We start from the raw sequence: 18,359 nt of genomic DNA on the forward strand, positions 1-18,359 counted from the left end.
ACCAGACAATTACGTTCAAGTTCTTCACATCCACTAACGAGGGGGTTAGAAAGATTTCTGGGTTTCATGTAATCTCTCCAGCAAGATAATTCACTTCTTTCTGCTGATGAATACTAGCTTGCAGATAGCAGTGAGAAGTACAAAAGATGAAAAATTTGGCAAATTTCCCCCCTAACACTACATGTTGTCCAAACTTACCAGGGTAGTTCTCACAGAGGACCTCAATGGGTGTGGCTCGTTTGGTGTCCCCAATCTTCTGGTAGCGCTCCTTGAGTGTGTCTGCCTTGAGGCCTTGCCAGGGTAGGGAGCCACGTAGGAAGTACATAAACATGTGACCGAGAGCTTCAAGGTCATCTCTCCGAGACTGTTCTTTCCCCATGTGGGTGTTGATGGACATGTATCGGGCAGTGCCGGTCAGTGACTTGTGCTCCCGATACGGGATGTGCTTGTTGGTGGTGGGGTCAATGTACTCTTTAGCCAACCCAAAATCTGCACACAAACAATCAAATGTTGTAATCAACAAAGTATTACAATATCAATTTTAAAACCCTCCACCAAGGAGTCACTCTATTAAAATATGGAATATACTTTATGATGATAAACTAAAATTATTATTGTGAATTGATGGCAGTGTCTAACATACATGAGGTGCTTAGAATCATCACGTCCTAAGCACCTATATTTAAAAAACATGAAAAATGCCTCAAAAGTCTGGCCACTTTTAAACATGTATTGTATATCCCAGGAACTAAGACAGATATTGCATTGCATTTTGTTTCTTATATGTAGTGCATGGTTGAGAGAGAGAGGGAGGGAGAGAGAGAGAAATCAAATTTTATTTCACATACACAATTTACATCACACTTTCATACACACATTTACAAACTCAAATACAACACAAACTCATATGCTCACAAACTTGCGTGCACATACAGGCATCTACACATGCACATATAGGCAATAATAGGCACATATGATAATAATAATGAGTAATAATGGTACAGATGATTACAATGACTATGGTGATAATAGGTGTTCATAATGTGTGTGTGTGTGTGTGTGTGTGTGTGTGTGTGTGAAAGTCTAATGTATACTGTGTACTGTATGTGAAATAAAGTTTAATTCTCTCTCTCTCTCTCTCATGTAAATGATAGGATTTTATAGCTGAGACCTTGCACTACATAAAGAAACAAAAAAAAATGCAATATCTGTCTTAGTTCCTAAGATATACAGTATGTGTTTAAGTTACTAAACTTTGGAGGCGTTTTTCTCGTTTTTTGAAAAAAGACACTTGGAACATTATCACAGAGTGCAGCACCACTCTGTAAGTAGGACTGGCACAGGTTCAAACTTGCGTCCCATACTATGGGGTATAGAACCATTCCTGCGAAAACAGTCGCAAAGCTTTGTTCTACACTTACGAACTAAAAGACCTTCACTATTCATGTGCAAAACTACTCACGAAGTCTTGCTAACCTTCGTAAAAGTCACAAAATCGAACCACAAAAATACTGATTTTATTCTTTCTTTCTTCTTCATCAGTCATAAGCATTCAGGCCACAGTTCGCAAGTAACGACCTGAAAACTGCATCGCAGACACCCTAAGTATGCCATTTGCTCAATACTGGTTAGCTACAGCTTGCCTACAGTTAATGAACGTACCAATACACTTCTTTTCACGGGAAGGCACCCTTGTTTTAGTCTTTCAATATGCTATGCATGTAACAATCCAAATCTAACACTAGCTTTATGTATAATTATACATCCACAAAAAGATACCCGGTAACAGACTAGAAAACATAAATTTTCTTTTAAAATGATTGTTAAGAAGTAGGAATAACAAAAGTGCACAGATAAGAGATGAACAAAGCACAGAAACAAGACAGCATTCAGGATGGGAGGAGATTTGGAGACCTACTGTATACTCATTACTACATTCCACCAGCAACAAGTCTGTGACTAAAGTGTGGAATGTAGCAATTAATGGGTATTGGTCTCCACATCTCCTCCCATCCTGAATGCTCTCTTGTTTCTGTGTTTTCATCTCTTTATCTGTGCACTTTTGCCTTTCCTACTTCTTAACAATCAATTTATAAGAAAAATTTTGTTTTCTAATGATTCTAAGCACCTCGTACACTGTATGACTATTAACTAAAATATGAAGTAATGACAGTCTTTCAATCTCATTAAGGTAATCTGCAATCCTCTTTAAAACATTTAGCAACATAGCCTACTGCAATTACCTTGTGACATGTACCACTTTGAGGAATAAGAGCAGCACCTCTTAGTATTACGTAGTGTAAATAGTTCAGAGGAAAAAAATACATATTCATATGCAGAGATGAATCCAGCAGTTAGTACAAAGGGGGTCCAGCATTTCTTTACCCACAAATGACGAAGTTTTACTGCAGTATAGGCAACAGGGTCACACAGTACAAGATGGTACTTAACAACCACACTGCTCATTCATCTCAATACAGTAACTCCTTTACAGCATTCATTACAGGTGTGTGTTAGCTATCACCAATAACAAGAGAGAATGACCCCCCCCCCCCCCCCCCAAAAAAAAGTGTACCCCCACCTCTCCATCCACCACTAGAGTGTTTGAGCATTAGTAGGAGTCACAACAATACAGTACAGGAGGGGTATGCCAGCTTATCAGGGTAAGCATTAGTAGTACACAAGTAATTACAGACTGATGGTGATGTAACACTCATGAATATCTTGATGTTATACTGTAAAATACTAATAGTAACTAAGTAACATTCAAACAACTTACCTATGATGTTTATTATTTTGTCTTTTTTAGTGGAACTTCTTCCTATGAGAAAGTTTTCTGGTTTGACATCTCGATATATTAATCTTCTAGAATGTACATATTCTGTTCTATGGATCTGAAAATAAAATAAATATTAGAAGAAGTCCTAATGGTAATGCAATTCACAGCCTAAGTTACGGAATACAAGCAAGCTAAAGGACTTGATAAAACTTAAACTACATTACATCATACTTTCCTTTTGAAAGGAAGAATATATAGCACTGAAACATTCAAGTAAAAGAAATGTATTAGTCTGTATAATATCTACTGTGGATCACTGAAGATAACTCAAAAGTCTCACCTCAAATGAATACTTAAAAACCATAAACCATACAGCATAACAGTACTAACACAAAGGTACTATTCTTCTCCCCCCATGTAAAAGACGATGAGAAATAGAACATGGTATTAAAGACATACTAAGTACATAATAGTTCTTTACACTGATTTACTCCTTTATGAGCACCTACTTTTCACTAGCTACATAAATACCAGCTTCACTCTGTGTTAATTCTGCCATCATCATTACAGTACTTGGAAAGAGGGAAAAAATTGAAGGAAGAGAATATTATTTTACTAATCACTCAAAACATCTACATTTTCTAACATCACAGATACTGTATACTTTATGGGAAACAACACAGACCATTCAATATGCATGTACAGTACAATCTCCCAAATCCATTCATTCAATTTCCAAACATCTCCACTTCCCAAAATAATTTTTTATGCTATTGGAGGGTGTTGGTATCATCTGTCACCACACAGTCAATGCATATTTGAAGACAAAGTTTCTTTGTAGACATGCAGAAAAACAGATGATACATTACAAATAAAAGGTAATTCATGGTACTCTGCATGGTGCTGTAGGCTACTTTTCACATAATTTTCTCAGTTATTATCATGATTATAATTTCCTAAATACTCCATTTTCTGTAAAGCCTTTGGACCAAACACTTCAGATCTGAGAATCTGTTCTGAGCTGGTGGCCATTACACAAATACTGTACTGTGATATATGAGGGTAGATTCAATAAAGTAACTTTTATTGCTAGTACATCATCAACTGTTATATATGTCTACATATAAACTTTGTCTTCAAATATACCAAGACCAGTGTCACTCTGGCAACTCTACATGTATGATGTTGTTATCTCTTATCAAGATAACACAAAATTATTGTACATGATAACAGTTTTTACCCGCTAAATCCAAGTGACATCCACTTTAGATTGTTCTTCCTAACCCCAATGCTTTTATTTAACTTGGGAAAGGTTATTTGTACTAAAGAGGTATGCTGTAATAGGGCCACAGCTAAGCACTCCAATTCCAAAAGCCTACCTCCAGCTGAGAAAAATCAAAGATGGCAGGAATAAACTGAAAAAAGGGCATGCCTAGACTCAAAGAATTACAGAATATGGATGTATTTTGAAGAAGAGAATGATGATTAGTATGAAGGTTAAGAATGCTGCATGACTTTACTCCCAAAACTTGTATGGGAGTGAAACCTAAGAAGTAAGTGACAGAACCTTCAGGTTACAAGTAGTAGAAATGACCTTTCAGAAGAGCAGGGTGGATGGCGTGAGAAATGTGAATACTGTATACTCTGTGTGTGTGTGTGTGTGTGTGTGTGTGTGTGTGTGTGTGTGTGTGTGTGTGTGTGTGTGTGTGTGTGTGTGTGTGTGTGTGTGTGTGTGTGTGTGTGTGTGTGTGTGTGTGTGTGTGTGTGTGTGTGTGAGAGAGAGAGAGAGAGAGAGAGAGAGAGAATGTGGACTTATGGGAGGAGGGTGAGGGGAGTACACATGCATTCAAAGAATTCACATAAGGAGGGTGAAAATTAATGTTTCTGAAAGTGAGCAAGAGGGTAATATTGGAAGAGGAAAACCATGTGATAATGAAAAAGAGAGTTAAGTAGTATACTGCCAAGAGAGATGGAAGAATAAAATGTGTCTGAATAAGAGAGATGTGAGGAAGAGGTCGGCAGTTCCGTTGTAGCCATCCACGATAGGGGGATTCCCAGAAAGGAGCATGGCACTGAGATGATGGTGATAAGTAATGGATAAGTGAGTACAGTACAGTAAATTAGGAGGTAAATTCCAACACATTATGAATATTAATGACTGATGTTTATTCAGGTCTGATATAAGGGTACAATTTACACTTCAGCCTGGGCACGTGTTGTATTTTATTTCTGTTGATGCTAGACAACTTTATTCAGCACAGTAAGATATGCCCAGGCTTTAAGGATCAGAAGCAATCTCAGTACTCCCTTCTACCCATGAACTCCCCCCTGGCTAATGCCACATTAATTTTTTATCAGCTTAGGCACGACAATCCCAGGCTGTACAGGTTAAATGGATCAACCAATGTCAAATATCTCATATCATATCCCGGTTCTGTATTCATGGTAAATAGTACAATATGACCCCCAAACAACCTTACTCTCGTTATGCTACAATCCTTCATTCAACCCTATGCAACCCTCCTACATACACAATGTATTTAATTAACTGAATGAATTCACTGCAGAGAATATCTAAGACCATGTTAGTATTGTAACTTTTATGACAGGCTGTTAATTATGCAACATTAATGTATGACCACCTGATTACTAGTACTGTGCTATAATGTAGTTATTAAGCATGGTATATTAGGAGGCTATCATATATCTTTATAGAATCTACATCACTGATGATACATAATCCTAACATTGTACAGCACATCATTATCTTGCTCCATCATAATGACTATCTCCACCTAAGGATTACTTAAAACTTTTAATTTCCAACGGCATAAAAATTATTCAGTTCTCACTTGAAGTACCTATGTAGCTGTTACTCTAACCCATTTAGTCTGATACCATATTTCATTTTATTCTTCCTATCTTCAGGTGCCTTCATTCACATTCAGATATACTTTTCAATCTGGAGTGGTAACATATAGCTTTCATTGCTTCTTCATTACAGAGATCCTACAGTCATACTGAACCATCTGGACATATTAAGAATAAATCAGTAAGATGTAGCTGTATTGAATTCACTGGACTGAAGGGTTTAATACAGTTGTAGCTTTCTGATAAAATAAGAACCACCCCCAAATTACTTGAGTTGCAGCAGCCACAGACCAGACAACCATATTTCCATACATCTAAGAGTGAATCCTGACGCTACATGCATATGGCAGGGCTTTCAGGCTTTCACACAGACTGCGGTATTATGATCATCAGACATTTTATTTTAATGAACTATTTAGCTATCAATCCTCTAATTTTTTGAAGTACTTCCACTCTGCCTAATGCTACAGGAATTATATATCCATGACAAAGGATACCTTTAGCAGTGAAAGTGTTATCAAGTGCTGGGCTGTAATACTATTCTTGACACTGAGGTCCTGGTGTATTACCACGAGTCTTGATACTGTATTAGTGCTAATACTAAAGACAACTGGAACTATATGAGTACTCACTAATTGTATGGCTATTAATAGTACTGTCTTGAGGGTGAAGCGCCTTCCGCACATGTCGAAGAGGTCCTCGAGGCTGGGCCCCAGCAGCTCCATCACCAGAGCATTGTACTTCCCACACACACCAAAGTAGTAGATCCGCGGTATGCCCTCCACTGAAATAAAATAACACATTTGTTTAACCACATCTTAATGGAACATTATCGTAATACAAATTTTACAATAACAGATCCTTCACTGCAACACACACACACACACACACACACACACATACACACACACACACACACACACACACACACAATTTTCCTTCAAAGAGAAATATGATTTACTCAATAAAATGGGAAGAACTGTGACGGATACGGGACAAAAGGAATATCAGAATAACAAAATACATACAGCGTACCAAACATTACTACATGCAGTGAGCAATATTCATCACCCAAACGTTCTGTAATTATCACATCAGGCTATTCTGTAACAAATACTGTTTAGTAAATAATAATTATAATAATAATAAACAAAATGAACGCATGAAATAAGTTTTTGTCTTGTAATTTATAAATAGGTACTGCCATCCCAGCTGCAACAAACATCAGCTGAGCGAGCCTCCAGGTGAGTGTAGTTACTATGACAACGGATGACGTCATCCTAAAACATTACGTCACACCAGGAAGCACTGTCAAAAGAAAAAAGCTAAAATTATCCCTTGGAACGTTTATTTCCAGCACAAATCAATCGGACAGATTATACTGTTGTTTTCATTACAACGAGAAGACAGGAAACAAGAGAATGACTGGATTTACCTAAGCAACACCACACGCCTTCAACTGTCAACAAGGTGATCACGGTAGAGATGTAACGCAGATTACCAACTGACGGGTGTGGTGACTCATCAAAACAAAACTATTTCCTATATAAACGTAACTCCACCCATCAATTTCCAATTACCGCATAAAATACAAAAATTCGACACTGTTTCCTGCTGCTGACGAGAATTTCCATCACGTGTGCATGTATCTTGAATTTTAATCTGCATGGCGGATCAAGGACGGGGAGCAGACTGAGGACCGGCCATGTTGGGTTACTGTACAAGAATTTCCCGCCCCCCAGTGTCAGTCAGTTCGCCACCATATCCCAGCTGTCGTGTCCATGGGATCGGTTTCACTGACTTGCAGTCAATCCTCAGTTGTCACTAGGAACCGCTCTCTGGAGGAAGAACGAAATAGAGGAAAATACCTGCGTTCTCCCTTCTTTGTCCTTGATAAAAATAATAATAACAAAAATGAAAAAAAAAAAACTTTTCTCGTAACTAAAATGTGTTTTCGGAGAGTAACAGGAGTCGCGGGAATACTATGTACTCTTTAAAGCCTCGTCCTTCCTGCAGTAACAAGCCACAGCGACAGGGCAGTGATCATAAGTGTGTGTGTGTGTGTGTGTGTGTGTGTGTGTGTGTGTGTGTGTGTGTGTGTGTGTGTGTGTGTGTGTGTGTGTGTGTGTGTGTGTGTGTGTGTGTGTGTGTGTGTGTGTGTGTGTGTGTGTGTGTGTGTGTGTGTGTGTGTGTGTGTGTGTGTGTGTGTGTGTGTGTGTGTGTGTGTGTGTGTGTGTGTGTGTGTGTGTGTGTGTGTGTGTGTGTGTGTGTGTGTGTGTGTGTGTGTGTGTGTGTGTGTGTGTGTGTGTGTGTGTGTGTGTGTGTGTGTGTGTGTGTGTGTGTGTGTGTGTGTGTGTGTGTGTGTGTGTGTGTGTGTGTGTGTGTGTGTGTGTGTGTGTGTGTGTGTGTGTGTGTGTGTGTGTGTGTGTGTGTGTGTGTGTGTGTGTGTGTGTGTGTGTGTGTGTGTGTGTGTGTGTGTGTGTGTGTGTGTGTGTGTGTGTGTGTGTGTGTGTGTGTGTGTGTGTGTGTGTGTGTGTGTGTGTGTGTGTGTGTGTGTGTGTGTGTGTGTGTGTGTGTGTGTGTGTGTGTGTGTGTGTGTGTGTGTGTGTGTGTGTGTGTGTGTGTGTGTGTGTGTGTGTGTGTGTGTGTGTGTGCAAATCCAGGCCCTGACCCACATTCTTCACTCCACCCTCTGCTCCATTTATCACACATTTTCACCTCAATTTCCACCTCACTGAATGGCAGGTTATTTGAAACTTGCACACTCACAGCTACCCAAAGGAAATCGGTAGTGGCAGTACTCGTAAATCAGGAAAGTGAACATTAAACATAATTATTTACTAGCTTACTTTTGCAGCATCCTTACAAGTATATTTAACCCATAATGCTATTCAAAATGGAGAGGTTACAATACGTCCTTTGTAAACCTCTTCAGTATGAGAGAGAGAGAGAGAGAGAGAGAGAGAGAACCAAAACACCGATACACATAATTAAACCCAATATACCGCATGCACAATATATGTACTCTTAGTCTGAGGTAAACATGATTAGCACAGAGAAGAGCCGAAATGCCAGAAGAGCCGATATACCCCGATCAGAAATACAGCTGTCTGGAGCAATGGTTATCATGGAGTGACGAGGGATGGGGTGAGGACGGCAGGGGATGACGGAAGAGGGGAGGCGGAGGAAGAGTGAGGTGGGGGCAAGAGGTGAAGGGATGTGAGGGGAAAGAAGAATAGAAGATAGAAGATGAGGGGAAGGAACAGGAAGAGAGGAAGGATATGGGTGAGGGGGAAGAACGAAATGAAGAATGGGAATGGAAAAGAGGAGAGGGAAGGGAAGGGGAAGAAAAGGGAAGGTGAGGGAAAAAGAAAGGAAGAGACGGGAGGGGAGAGGGAGAGAGAGATGGGAAATGAGAGGTAAAGAAGAGAAGGGAGAGAAGATGGGGAGGGAGATGCAAGAGCGGGGAGAAGGAAAGCAGGGAAGGGATGGTGCACATGAAAGGAATGGGAAAAAAAAAAAGTGGACTGAGAGGAGAGGAAAGGCTATAAAGGGTGGAGAGGCAGGACAGAAAGAAGACTGGAAAGTACACGAAGAGGAAAAAAAAAAGTGGGAAGAGAGGTGTGGCTGGGGGGAGGAAGAGGAGGAGGAGGAGGAAAAGAGGGGAACTCTGTGTGTGTGTGTGTGTGTGTGTGTGTGTGTGTGTGTGTGTGTGTGTGTGTGTGTGTGTGTGTGTGTGTGTGTGTGTGTGTGTGTGTGTGTGTGTGTGTGTGTGTGTGTGTGTGTGTGTGTGTGTGTGTGTGTGTAAAGGTGCACACGTAGTTTAGTAATAACAACAACCTGTCACCGCCCAACTATACATAACATCACCTCCACAAATACCTACACATGTACACTGAACACACCATAACAACCATATCCACCATAGCAACCACACCCACCATAACAACCATACACACCATAACAACCATACCCACCATAGCAACCACACTCACCATAACAACCATATACACCATAACAACCATATACACCATAACAACCATATACACCATAACAACCATACCCACCATAGCAACCACACACCATAACAACCACACTCACCATAACAACCATATACACCATAACAACCATACCCACCATAACAACCACACTCACCATAACAACCATACACACCATAACAACCATATACACCATAACAACCATACCCACCATAACAACCACACACACCATAACAACCATACACACCATAACAACCACACCCACCATAAATATATATATATATATATATATATATATATATATCAACCAACATTATCCACAAAGCAACCACAATACCATCATATTAACTTGCAACACTATCCCGAGCCAGCATAACCACAACTACCACACCCACAGGCATCACCATAGCAACCACACCCCACAAACACCACCACAACAATTATAAACATCACTACAGTAACCACAAACATCACCATATCCACATACAACATAGCCACCACAAACCAGACACTGCAAATATTACCACAACACAACAATTACAATCATCATTGCAACGAAAAACATCACCACAGCAATCACAAGCATCACCAAAGCATGATAGCAACCACAAACCACCACAGCAACCACAAACATCACTATAGCAACTACAAACATCACAACCACCACAAACATCACCACAGCAACTACAAACATCACAGCAACCACAAGCCACCATAGCAACCACAAACATCACCATAGGAACCACAAACATCACCATAGCAACCACGAATATCACCACAGCAACCACGAATATCACCATAGCAACCACAAACATCACCAGAACAACCACGAACATCACATAGCAACCACAAACATCACCATAGCAACCACAAACATCACCATAGCAACCATAAACATCACCATAGCAACCACAAACATCACCAGAGCAACCACAAACATCACCAGAGCAACCACAAACATCACCAGAGCAACCACAAACATCACCAGAGCAACCACAAACATCACCAGAGCAACCACAAACATCACCAGAGCAACCACAAACATCACCATGGCAAGAAAAAAAACACCATAGCCACCACAATCCACAGCAACCAAAACATCACCATAGCAACCACAAACAAGGCCATAGTAACCACAAACATCACCACAGCAACCACAAACATCAGCAAAACAAGCGCCCTAACTTACATCCCACAACATCACCATTAACATCACTAATAACAATGCCACTCAACGTCACTGCTACTACAATTACTTAACCAACAGTATTTCGTTCTCTCTCTCTCTCTCTCTCTCTCTCTCTCTCTCTAACTTTAAATAAATCACAAGTCTTTTATTTACCTCCTCACCCACAACAGAAGCATTTTATTTACTGATTTATTTTTAAGACACTTTTTTCCTCACCTGAGAGCGCGTCACGTAAGCCCCAGTGTTGTTAAGTGAAAATTTCAAACAAATAACAGGAAGGTGTCACAAAATCCTCTAGTGTTTGTAATAACGTACTCTGCCAGCTTAAGTCTCTGGTCTTTATTTTAGGTGACATAGGAGAATTCTTAGCATCTTTCCTTACCGATTTATTTTGCACTGCTGTTACACCTGAAGTACTTTACATCACTAATATGTAACATGATATTAAGGTCCAAATCACATGATAAAAAAGTGCCACTGACACAATGAGGATAAGCAAGACTATGGCAAACAACATCACACAAAAGACTATTAAGGTGAAGAATGCAAAATTATATACAGGTAAGGAGGAAGTAGTAATTAATAATAAGAATCAAAGCAGCACGCAGAGCGCATACTCCGCCAATTCCGGATCCGGATCCGCCCCAAAATTGACAGAATTTTTTCTTGGACCATGGTCCACCCATCCACAAAATTTCACTGGAATTCATTGATAACTTCTGGAGATACTGTGCGACACGATCCAGAACCGCCCCCAAATTAAAAGAATTCTTTCTTGGCCCATGGCCCACCCTTCTACAAAATGTCATTGAAATTCAATGAGAACTTTTGGACATAATTATGGTGTGAACAAACAAATAATTCCGGATCAAAACCAAAGTCTAATCGATTATTCATTAGGCCATACGTTAACCCTCCAAGAAATTTCATGAAAATCCGTTAATAACGTTTTGAGTTATCCCGCTAAGACAGAAAATCAGACAAACAAACAAATGCGGGGTAAAATATAACAACAACAATAATAATAATATTAATCATCATCATCATCAGACTAAATACCTACTACATACTCTCGTTTCCAAAATCATCATCATCATCATCATCATCATCATCATCATCATCATCATCATCATCACAATGATAAGGTAATCATCATCATCTACTCCTGTGTTGCCCCGTGAGAAGCGCAGAAGCTCGGGGCTAGGCAAGCTGGCTCTGACATTTAAGATGACAATGACCAGCCTCATTCATCCCTGTGTGGCAATACATGAGCAATAAATCCCAACCACCCCTTGCATATGGAAACCTACACAGGCTCAATCCGATTGAAGAGCCTTAATTACCCACTAAACCACCAGACGCCATAATCTGGTTATATGGTTACCACCCACCGAAGTAAATGATTTCCTGGTGTACAGGAAACCATTTGGCTTGTCACTCAGTGCAGTCACCCACAGGCAGAAGGAAAAAAAGAGAGAGAGAGAGAGAGAGAGAGAGAGAGAGACAAAAGAGGGAGTGGAGACTCACAAGTACGCAGAAGAGGAAAGAAAGAAGGAAAGAAAGACAGAAGAGGACGGAAGGAAAGAAGGAAGCAAGAGAGGAAAGGGCAGTCACCCGAGAGCAGCACTACATCGAGTGAGTGGATGGTAAGCGCCCCACCTACCACCACTAATAATAATAATAATAATAATAATAATACCTCATGAAAAGGCACATTTAAAACACATGAAATATAATTATACAGTACACTCCATTCATTCATTCATTCATTCCTCCCACTGGTCCTCCCCTGTTCCAAGTAAATCAAAATATCCCTTAGCACTTCGTGACTAGCACTGTGTTCTTGCCTCTCGTTATACCTCAAGTTAAAGAGAACAATGAACTTTCTCCGCCTACATTACGACTGGGATACGTATGCTGGAGATGGATTGGGTGACGTGTAGTGAATGCTGATTACTGTGTGTGTGTGTGTGTGTGTGTGTGTGTGTGTGTGTGTGTGTGTGTGTGTGTGTGTGTGTGTGTGAGAGAGAGAGAGAGAGAGAATGAGGGAGAGATGGAGAAGAATGGGGAAGTGTGAGAAGTGTTGGAGATCCTGTTAGTGAAAGGAGGAGGAGGAGGTGGTGGTGGTGGTGGAGAGGGTGGGGAGGTGGAGGAAGAGGGAGGGGGGGATGGAGAAGCCTTACATATTTCGTCTTGAACACCCACCGGAAGCCTCTACCACCATCACCACAACTTACCACCATTACCACAACTACCACTACCACCACCACTACTACTGATATCAAACACCCTCACCACCACTATCCCTACCCCAATTACCACTATCACCACCACTACTTACTAACCCAACTACCACCACCACCATCCCTAACCTAACTACCACTATCACCACAACAACAACCCCTACTACCACCACTAACCTAACTACCATTATCCCAACTACCACTAGCATCACTATCACTAACCTCACTATCTGTATCACCACTACCACTAGCATCACTATCACTAACCTCACTACCTGTATCACCACTACCACTAGCATCACTATCACTAACCTCACTACCTGTATCACCACTATCACTAACCTCACTACCTATATCACCACTACCACTAGCATCACTATCACTAACCTCACTACCTATATCACCACTACCACTAGCATCACTATCACTAACCTCACTACCTATATCACCACTACCACTAGCACCACCACCATCACTAACCTAACTACCACTATCACCAGTACCACTACTCCAGCTACCACTATCACCTTCAACACCGGCATCACTAACCCAATCACCACTATCACCACTACCACCACCCAAACTATCACTACGACTACCATTTGCAACCCTACCACCACCACTACTACTACTAAAATCACATTACAAGTAACAACCATTTTCACCATAACTACCACCACTACCACATCATACAACCCAACTACCACAGCTATCACCATCATCCTACTACTACTACTACTACTACTACTACTACTACTACTACCATTTCACATCACTGCAGTCCCCACAACCACGCTAACCACAACTACCAGCACAAAAATAACCACTACCATCACCACCACAACCTCCAATACCACTATCTCTACAACTACCACTCTCACCCTAACTACCACAACCAACCTTTATCACCATCACAACCACCCAATTAACATCCACTACCACCATCATGTACCACCACTTTCAATCATCAAAATCATTAGCACCATAACCATGCCTACCATCATCATCACTACCGTTTCACAACTCTTTTTACCATTACTTGAACCACCACCACCATCATCACTCCATCACCACCATCACCAATCTCTCTCTCACCGCCATTACTTTCCCCATACCACCATTTGTTTCTCCTCACTATTATTTCCTCTGTGTGTGTGTGTGTGTGTGTGTGTGTGTGTGTGTGTGTGTGTGTGTGTGTGTGTGTGTGTGTGTGTGTGTGTGTGTGTGTGTGTGTGTGTGTGTGTGTGTGTGTGTGTGTGTGTGTGTGTGTGTGTGTGTGTGTGTGTGTGTGTGTGTGTGTGTGTGTGTGTGTGTGTGTGTGTGTGTGTGTGTGTGTGTGTGTGTGTGTGTGTGTGTGTGTGTGTGTGTGTGTGTGTGTGTGTGTGTGTGTGTGTGTGTGTGTGTGTGTGTGTGTGTGTGTGTGTGTGTGTGTGTGTGTGTGTGTGTGTGTGTGTGTGTGTGTGTGTGTGTGTGTGTGTGTGTGTGTGTGTGTGTGTGTGTGTGTGTGTGTGTGTGTGTGTCCGCGCGCGCGCTTTGTTACACCAAGCCAACACACATCACTTCCTCCATTATCATACTCCACCTCCACATTCACTGCCTCCACCCAGCTCACTACCACTGTGTCCACTTCACTCACATAAATCAACCACCACAACACCACTCATAGCATACGGTGTCGGTAAAAAAGGAATAAGTGCACACACAATTAAATATATATATATATATATATATATATATATATATATATATATATATATATATATATATATGTATGAGAAAAAAGACCGTGCGTGTGGGTGTACACACACACACACACACAAATATAAACAGAGAGAGAGAGGGAGCAAGTGGTTAATGAAGTGGTCTGCTGTCCAGGTTTAGGCACTGAACAAACTGATGATGCAGATATCATTAAGATAGACTTCATCTTACAAATCTTCCACAAAACCCACCGAGACAGGCCTATCACAGAAACACCCTCCAACCAACACCATTACATTAGTTCTGAGTAGGAGAGCTATTACATGTACTCTGTGTGGATAATGGGTATTTGCGCCAAAGTGGTGATGTGTGCAACTACATATCTAGGCACGTAGGACTAGTGCCAGGCTTCGGGGTCGGACTGTCAATTCTACAGTATGCCCAGAGAACTGTGGAAAAAAAAAAAAAAATCGCACACACGGTGTACCTTTTCGTCTCCATTCAACCAAAATATTCAACATTCCACCTCACCTACATGCAGCCTGCATGCCCCAAATATGAAACAACTCACCACCACCACCACCATCCCACCCTAATTCCCTCCTAACAAAAAATTTTAATTCAAATATATCTGTACATTTGAACATCCTCCCATATTTACAACATACCTAAATATTTTCCACTTAGCTCATTCTCTGCTATGTATGCACTTACATACGGTATGTTATTCAGGCTAACTCCACACCATTCATGTTCAGTTGAGAAAAATTCCTGGTACTTAGTCCTTTAAATGTGACCTCTGATGAAATGTGATACAATGAATGCATCAGGTTAATATATATATCCAGCCCAACACCGCACGATATTCTTCAGTTAAAAAGCTTAGGTAATCATCATCACCATCATCACCAGAAGGAAAGAAAAATAATAAACATAATAGTGAATGAATTAAGCAACCGTATGCCCAATGAAATGGGCCCCACACTCATTCACACACCGTTCAAGCCCCGGAATCCTGACTCGACATCAGAGGTACACCTTTCCACATATACATAAGACCTTCATATTAGCTACCAGACTAAGATTAACATTCATACATGTAAAAAATATCTTTATATGCTACAGATTTTTGGTTAATATGAGTGCACTTGTATAATTTGTGCGCATGTGTCACTTATGTGTTAGATTCGGGGCAACACGAGAGGATCTTATATACTTAAAAAGAAACCGTGGATGACAAATGATTTCACACACACACACACACACACACACACACACACACACACACACACACACACACACACACACACACACACACCTTTTACGAGTGTTCGATGTGTGTGTGTCTTGCTGTCACACTGCCCTGACCAGCTCTAAGGGAAGAAGTATACCCACATTTGGAAAAGTCGTTATCTCCCACATTATACAACTTGTCCAACTATGCATGTAATCTTAAATTCACCTTTCTAAATCACGTACAATTTCATTCTCCACAACACACCCACAGTTTATGCAGGTAATATGTCTTTCAAACAACCTAAGTACTTACCTCCAATCAATCTACTTCATTATTCATCCAATCCTATATTCCACCAAGCCACGTCAATCACCTCTACCCCTTTCATCGCTTTGCTCTCACTTCAAGTATTACATTCTCACAGAGCCAATCACTTTAATCTCTCCCTCTCTCTCTCTCTCTCTCTCTCTCTCTCTCTCTCTCTCCAAGATACACGGAAAACTGTCTTTTTCTTTTTCTTTTTTCTTAATGGCAGCGATATTCACTTGACAATAACAGTCTCTCTCTCTCTCTCTCTCTCTCTCTCTCTCTCTCTCTCTCTCTCTCTCTCACACACACACTCTACATCCCCTCTAAGAACATACAATACCCACCTTCCCCAAACAAACACTACTTACACTTACACCCTCATATACACATTTCGCCTCACCTGAACGAACTAACACACCCGCTTTCTCTCTCCTTCACACACTCAACTCTCCTCCCTCCCCCATCACCCCCTCCCCTTATCTCCTACCCAGCCCTTCCTCCGTCAAAACACCACTTACCTACCTGCCTCCACCTCAGCGCACGCACTCCCTCCCACTCCCAACCCCATCCCCTCCTCTACTATATCCCCCTCTCCTACCCACCTCCCCTTATCTCCTACCCAGCCCTTCCTCCGTCAAAACACCACTTACCTACCTGCCTCCACCTCAGCGCACGCACTCCCTCCCACTCCCAACCCCATCCCCTCCTCTGCTCTACCCCCTCTCCTACCCACCTCCCCTCTATGCCACTCTCCCTTCTCCCTGGTGACACACACACACACACACACACACACACACACACACACACACACACACACACACACACACACACAACGCAAAACACTCGACATCCACTCCATCACCGTCCCATCACCCTCCCATCTCCCCACCCCACCCTACCATCACCCTCATCCCATCTCCCCACCCCACCTTTCCAACACCCTCCCATCTCCCCACCCCACCTTACCATCACCCTCCCTTCTCCCCACCCCACCTTTCCACCACCCTCCCTTCTCCCCACCCCACCTGGCCTCACTCTAAGCCAAGCCACTCCCCAGGTAAGCCAGGTCCTTCCGATAGCAAGGCACGCTAACAGCTCGATAATCTATGACCGATCAGACCCGCCTTACATAATCTTTCAAGCTGAGACCCATATCACTCTCCTGTGTGTGTGTGTGTGTGTGTGTGTGTGTGTGTGTGTGTGTGTGTGTGTGTGTGTGTGTGTGTGTGTGTGTGTGTGTGTGTGTGTGTGTGTGTGTGTGTGTGTGTGTGTGTGTGTGTGTGTGTGTGTGTGTGTGTGTGTGTGTGTGTGTGTGTGTGTGTGTGTGTGTGTGTGTGTGTGTGTGTGTGTGTGTGTGTGTGTGTTGCTACCTTCCAACAATTTTATATAACCTAAAACATCTATTTGGAACAACAACAAACCATCTCGAGGTAGCAATATACATCAGTAAAAGACGCCACCAAAGCGAAAGATAAAACTCACCCACTGTGTCTCATGTCCAGGTGAAATCCTACAGGTAAATTTGGCTACCTACAGGCGATTTTACTAAGCCTGGGAAAGACTTTTGTTAACAAGAGTAATAATAAAAGAAATCTAGCCGGTACAGTTCCAGAAACACTCCAAAGCTGAATTAAAGAGTAGCCTAGTTTTAAAAGGCTTTCCTGGCTGAATGAAAGTCTCGCCTACAATTCCCGGTCTCGTAAACTGAATATATGAATGTCGAGAGAGCAACTGTAAAATAATTACTATGTCATCGGATTGAAGAGGTTAAATTAGGTTTCTAGATTACGTTATTAAAGTATCCACACAACCAATTCGACCACTCAAGTCACGATGTATAAAAGGCATACATAAAACACCTGACTTATAGGTGGTACTTCATAATGAGCACTCGGCTATGTTAGTTCATATCACCAACCTTCAATACAATCCATCATCATCCAGATCAGCCATAATGATCATCAATTCATCATGCATCAACTGTCATCATCAACTGCCATTATCATCCATCATCATCATCATCATCACCAAC

General features: G+C 41.4%; 1 protein-coding gene across 6 annotated transcripts in view; it reads right to left on the reverse strand.

Moving 5' to 3' along the window:
• gish (casein kinase I gish) overlaps nucleotides 1-18,359 on the reverse strand; it is a 245,585-nt gene that overhangs the window by 38,113 nt on the left and 189,113 nt on the right. For all 6 annotated transcript variants that reach the window (XR_013897923.1, XR_013897922.1, XM_080274868.1 and 3 more), the window contains exons 5-7: nucleotides 6,283-6,434; nucleotides 2,780-2,894; nucleotides 199-489 (exon numbers count right to left, since the gene is read on the reverse strand). Coding sequence is in view for 4 of the 6 variants with exons in the window: in XM_080274868.1 (XP_080130994.1) it covers nucleotides 199-489; nucleotides 2,780-2,894; nucleotides 6,283-6,434 (558 nt within the window). In the remaining 2 variants the exon portion in view is untranslated. The remainder of the gene's footprint in view (nucleotides 1-198; nucleotides 490-2,779; nucleotides 2,895-6,282; nucleotides 6,435-18,359) is intronic.

The sequence above is a fragment of the Coenobita brevimanus genome, chromosome 60 (genome assembly GCF_032717465.1).
Source record: "Coenobita brevimanus isolate Jiangsu-jjx chromosome 60, ASM3271746v2, whole genome shotgun sequence".
NCBI classification, from domain to species: Eukaryota; Metazoa; Arthropoda; class Malacostraca; order Decapoda; family Coenobitidae; genus Coenobita; species Coenobita brevimanus.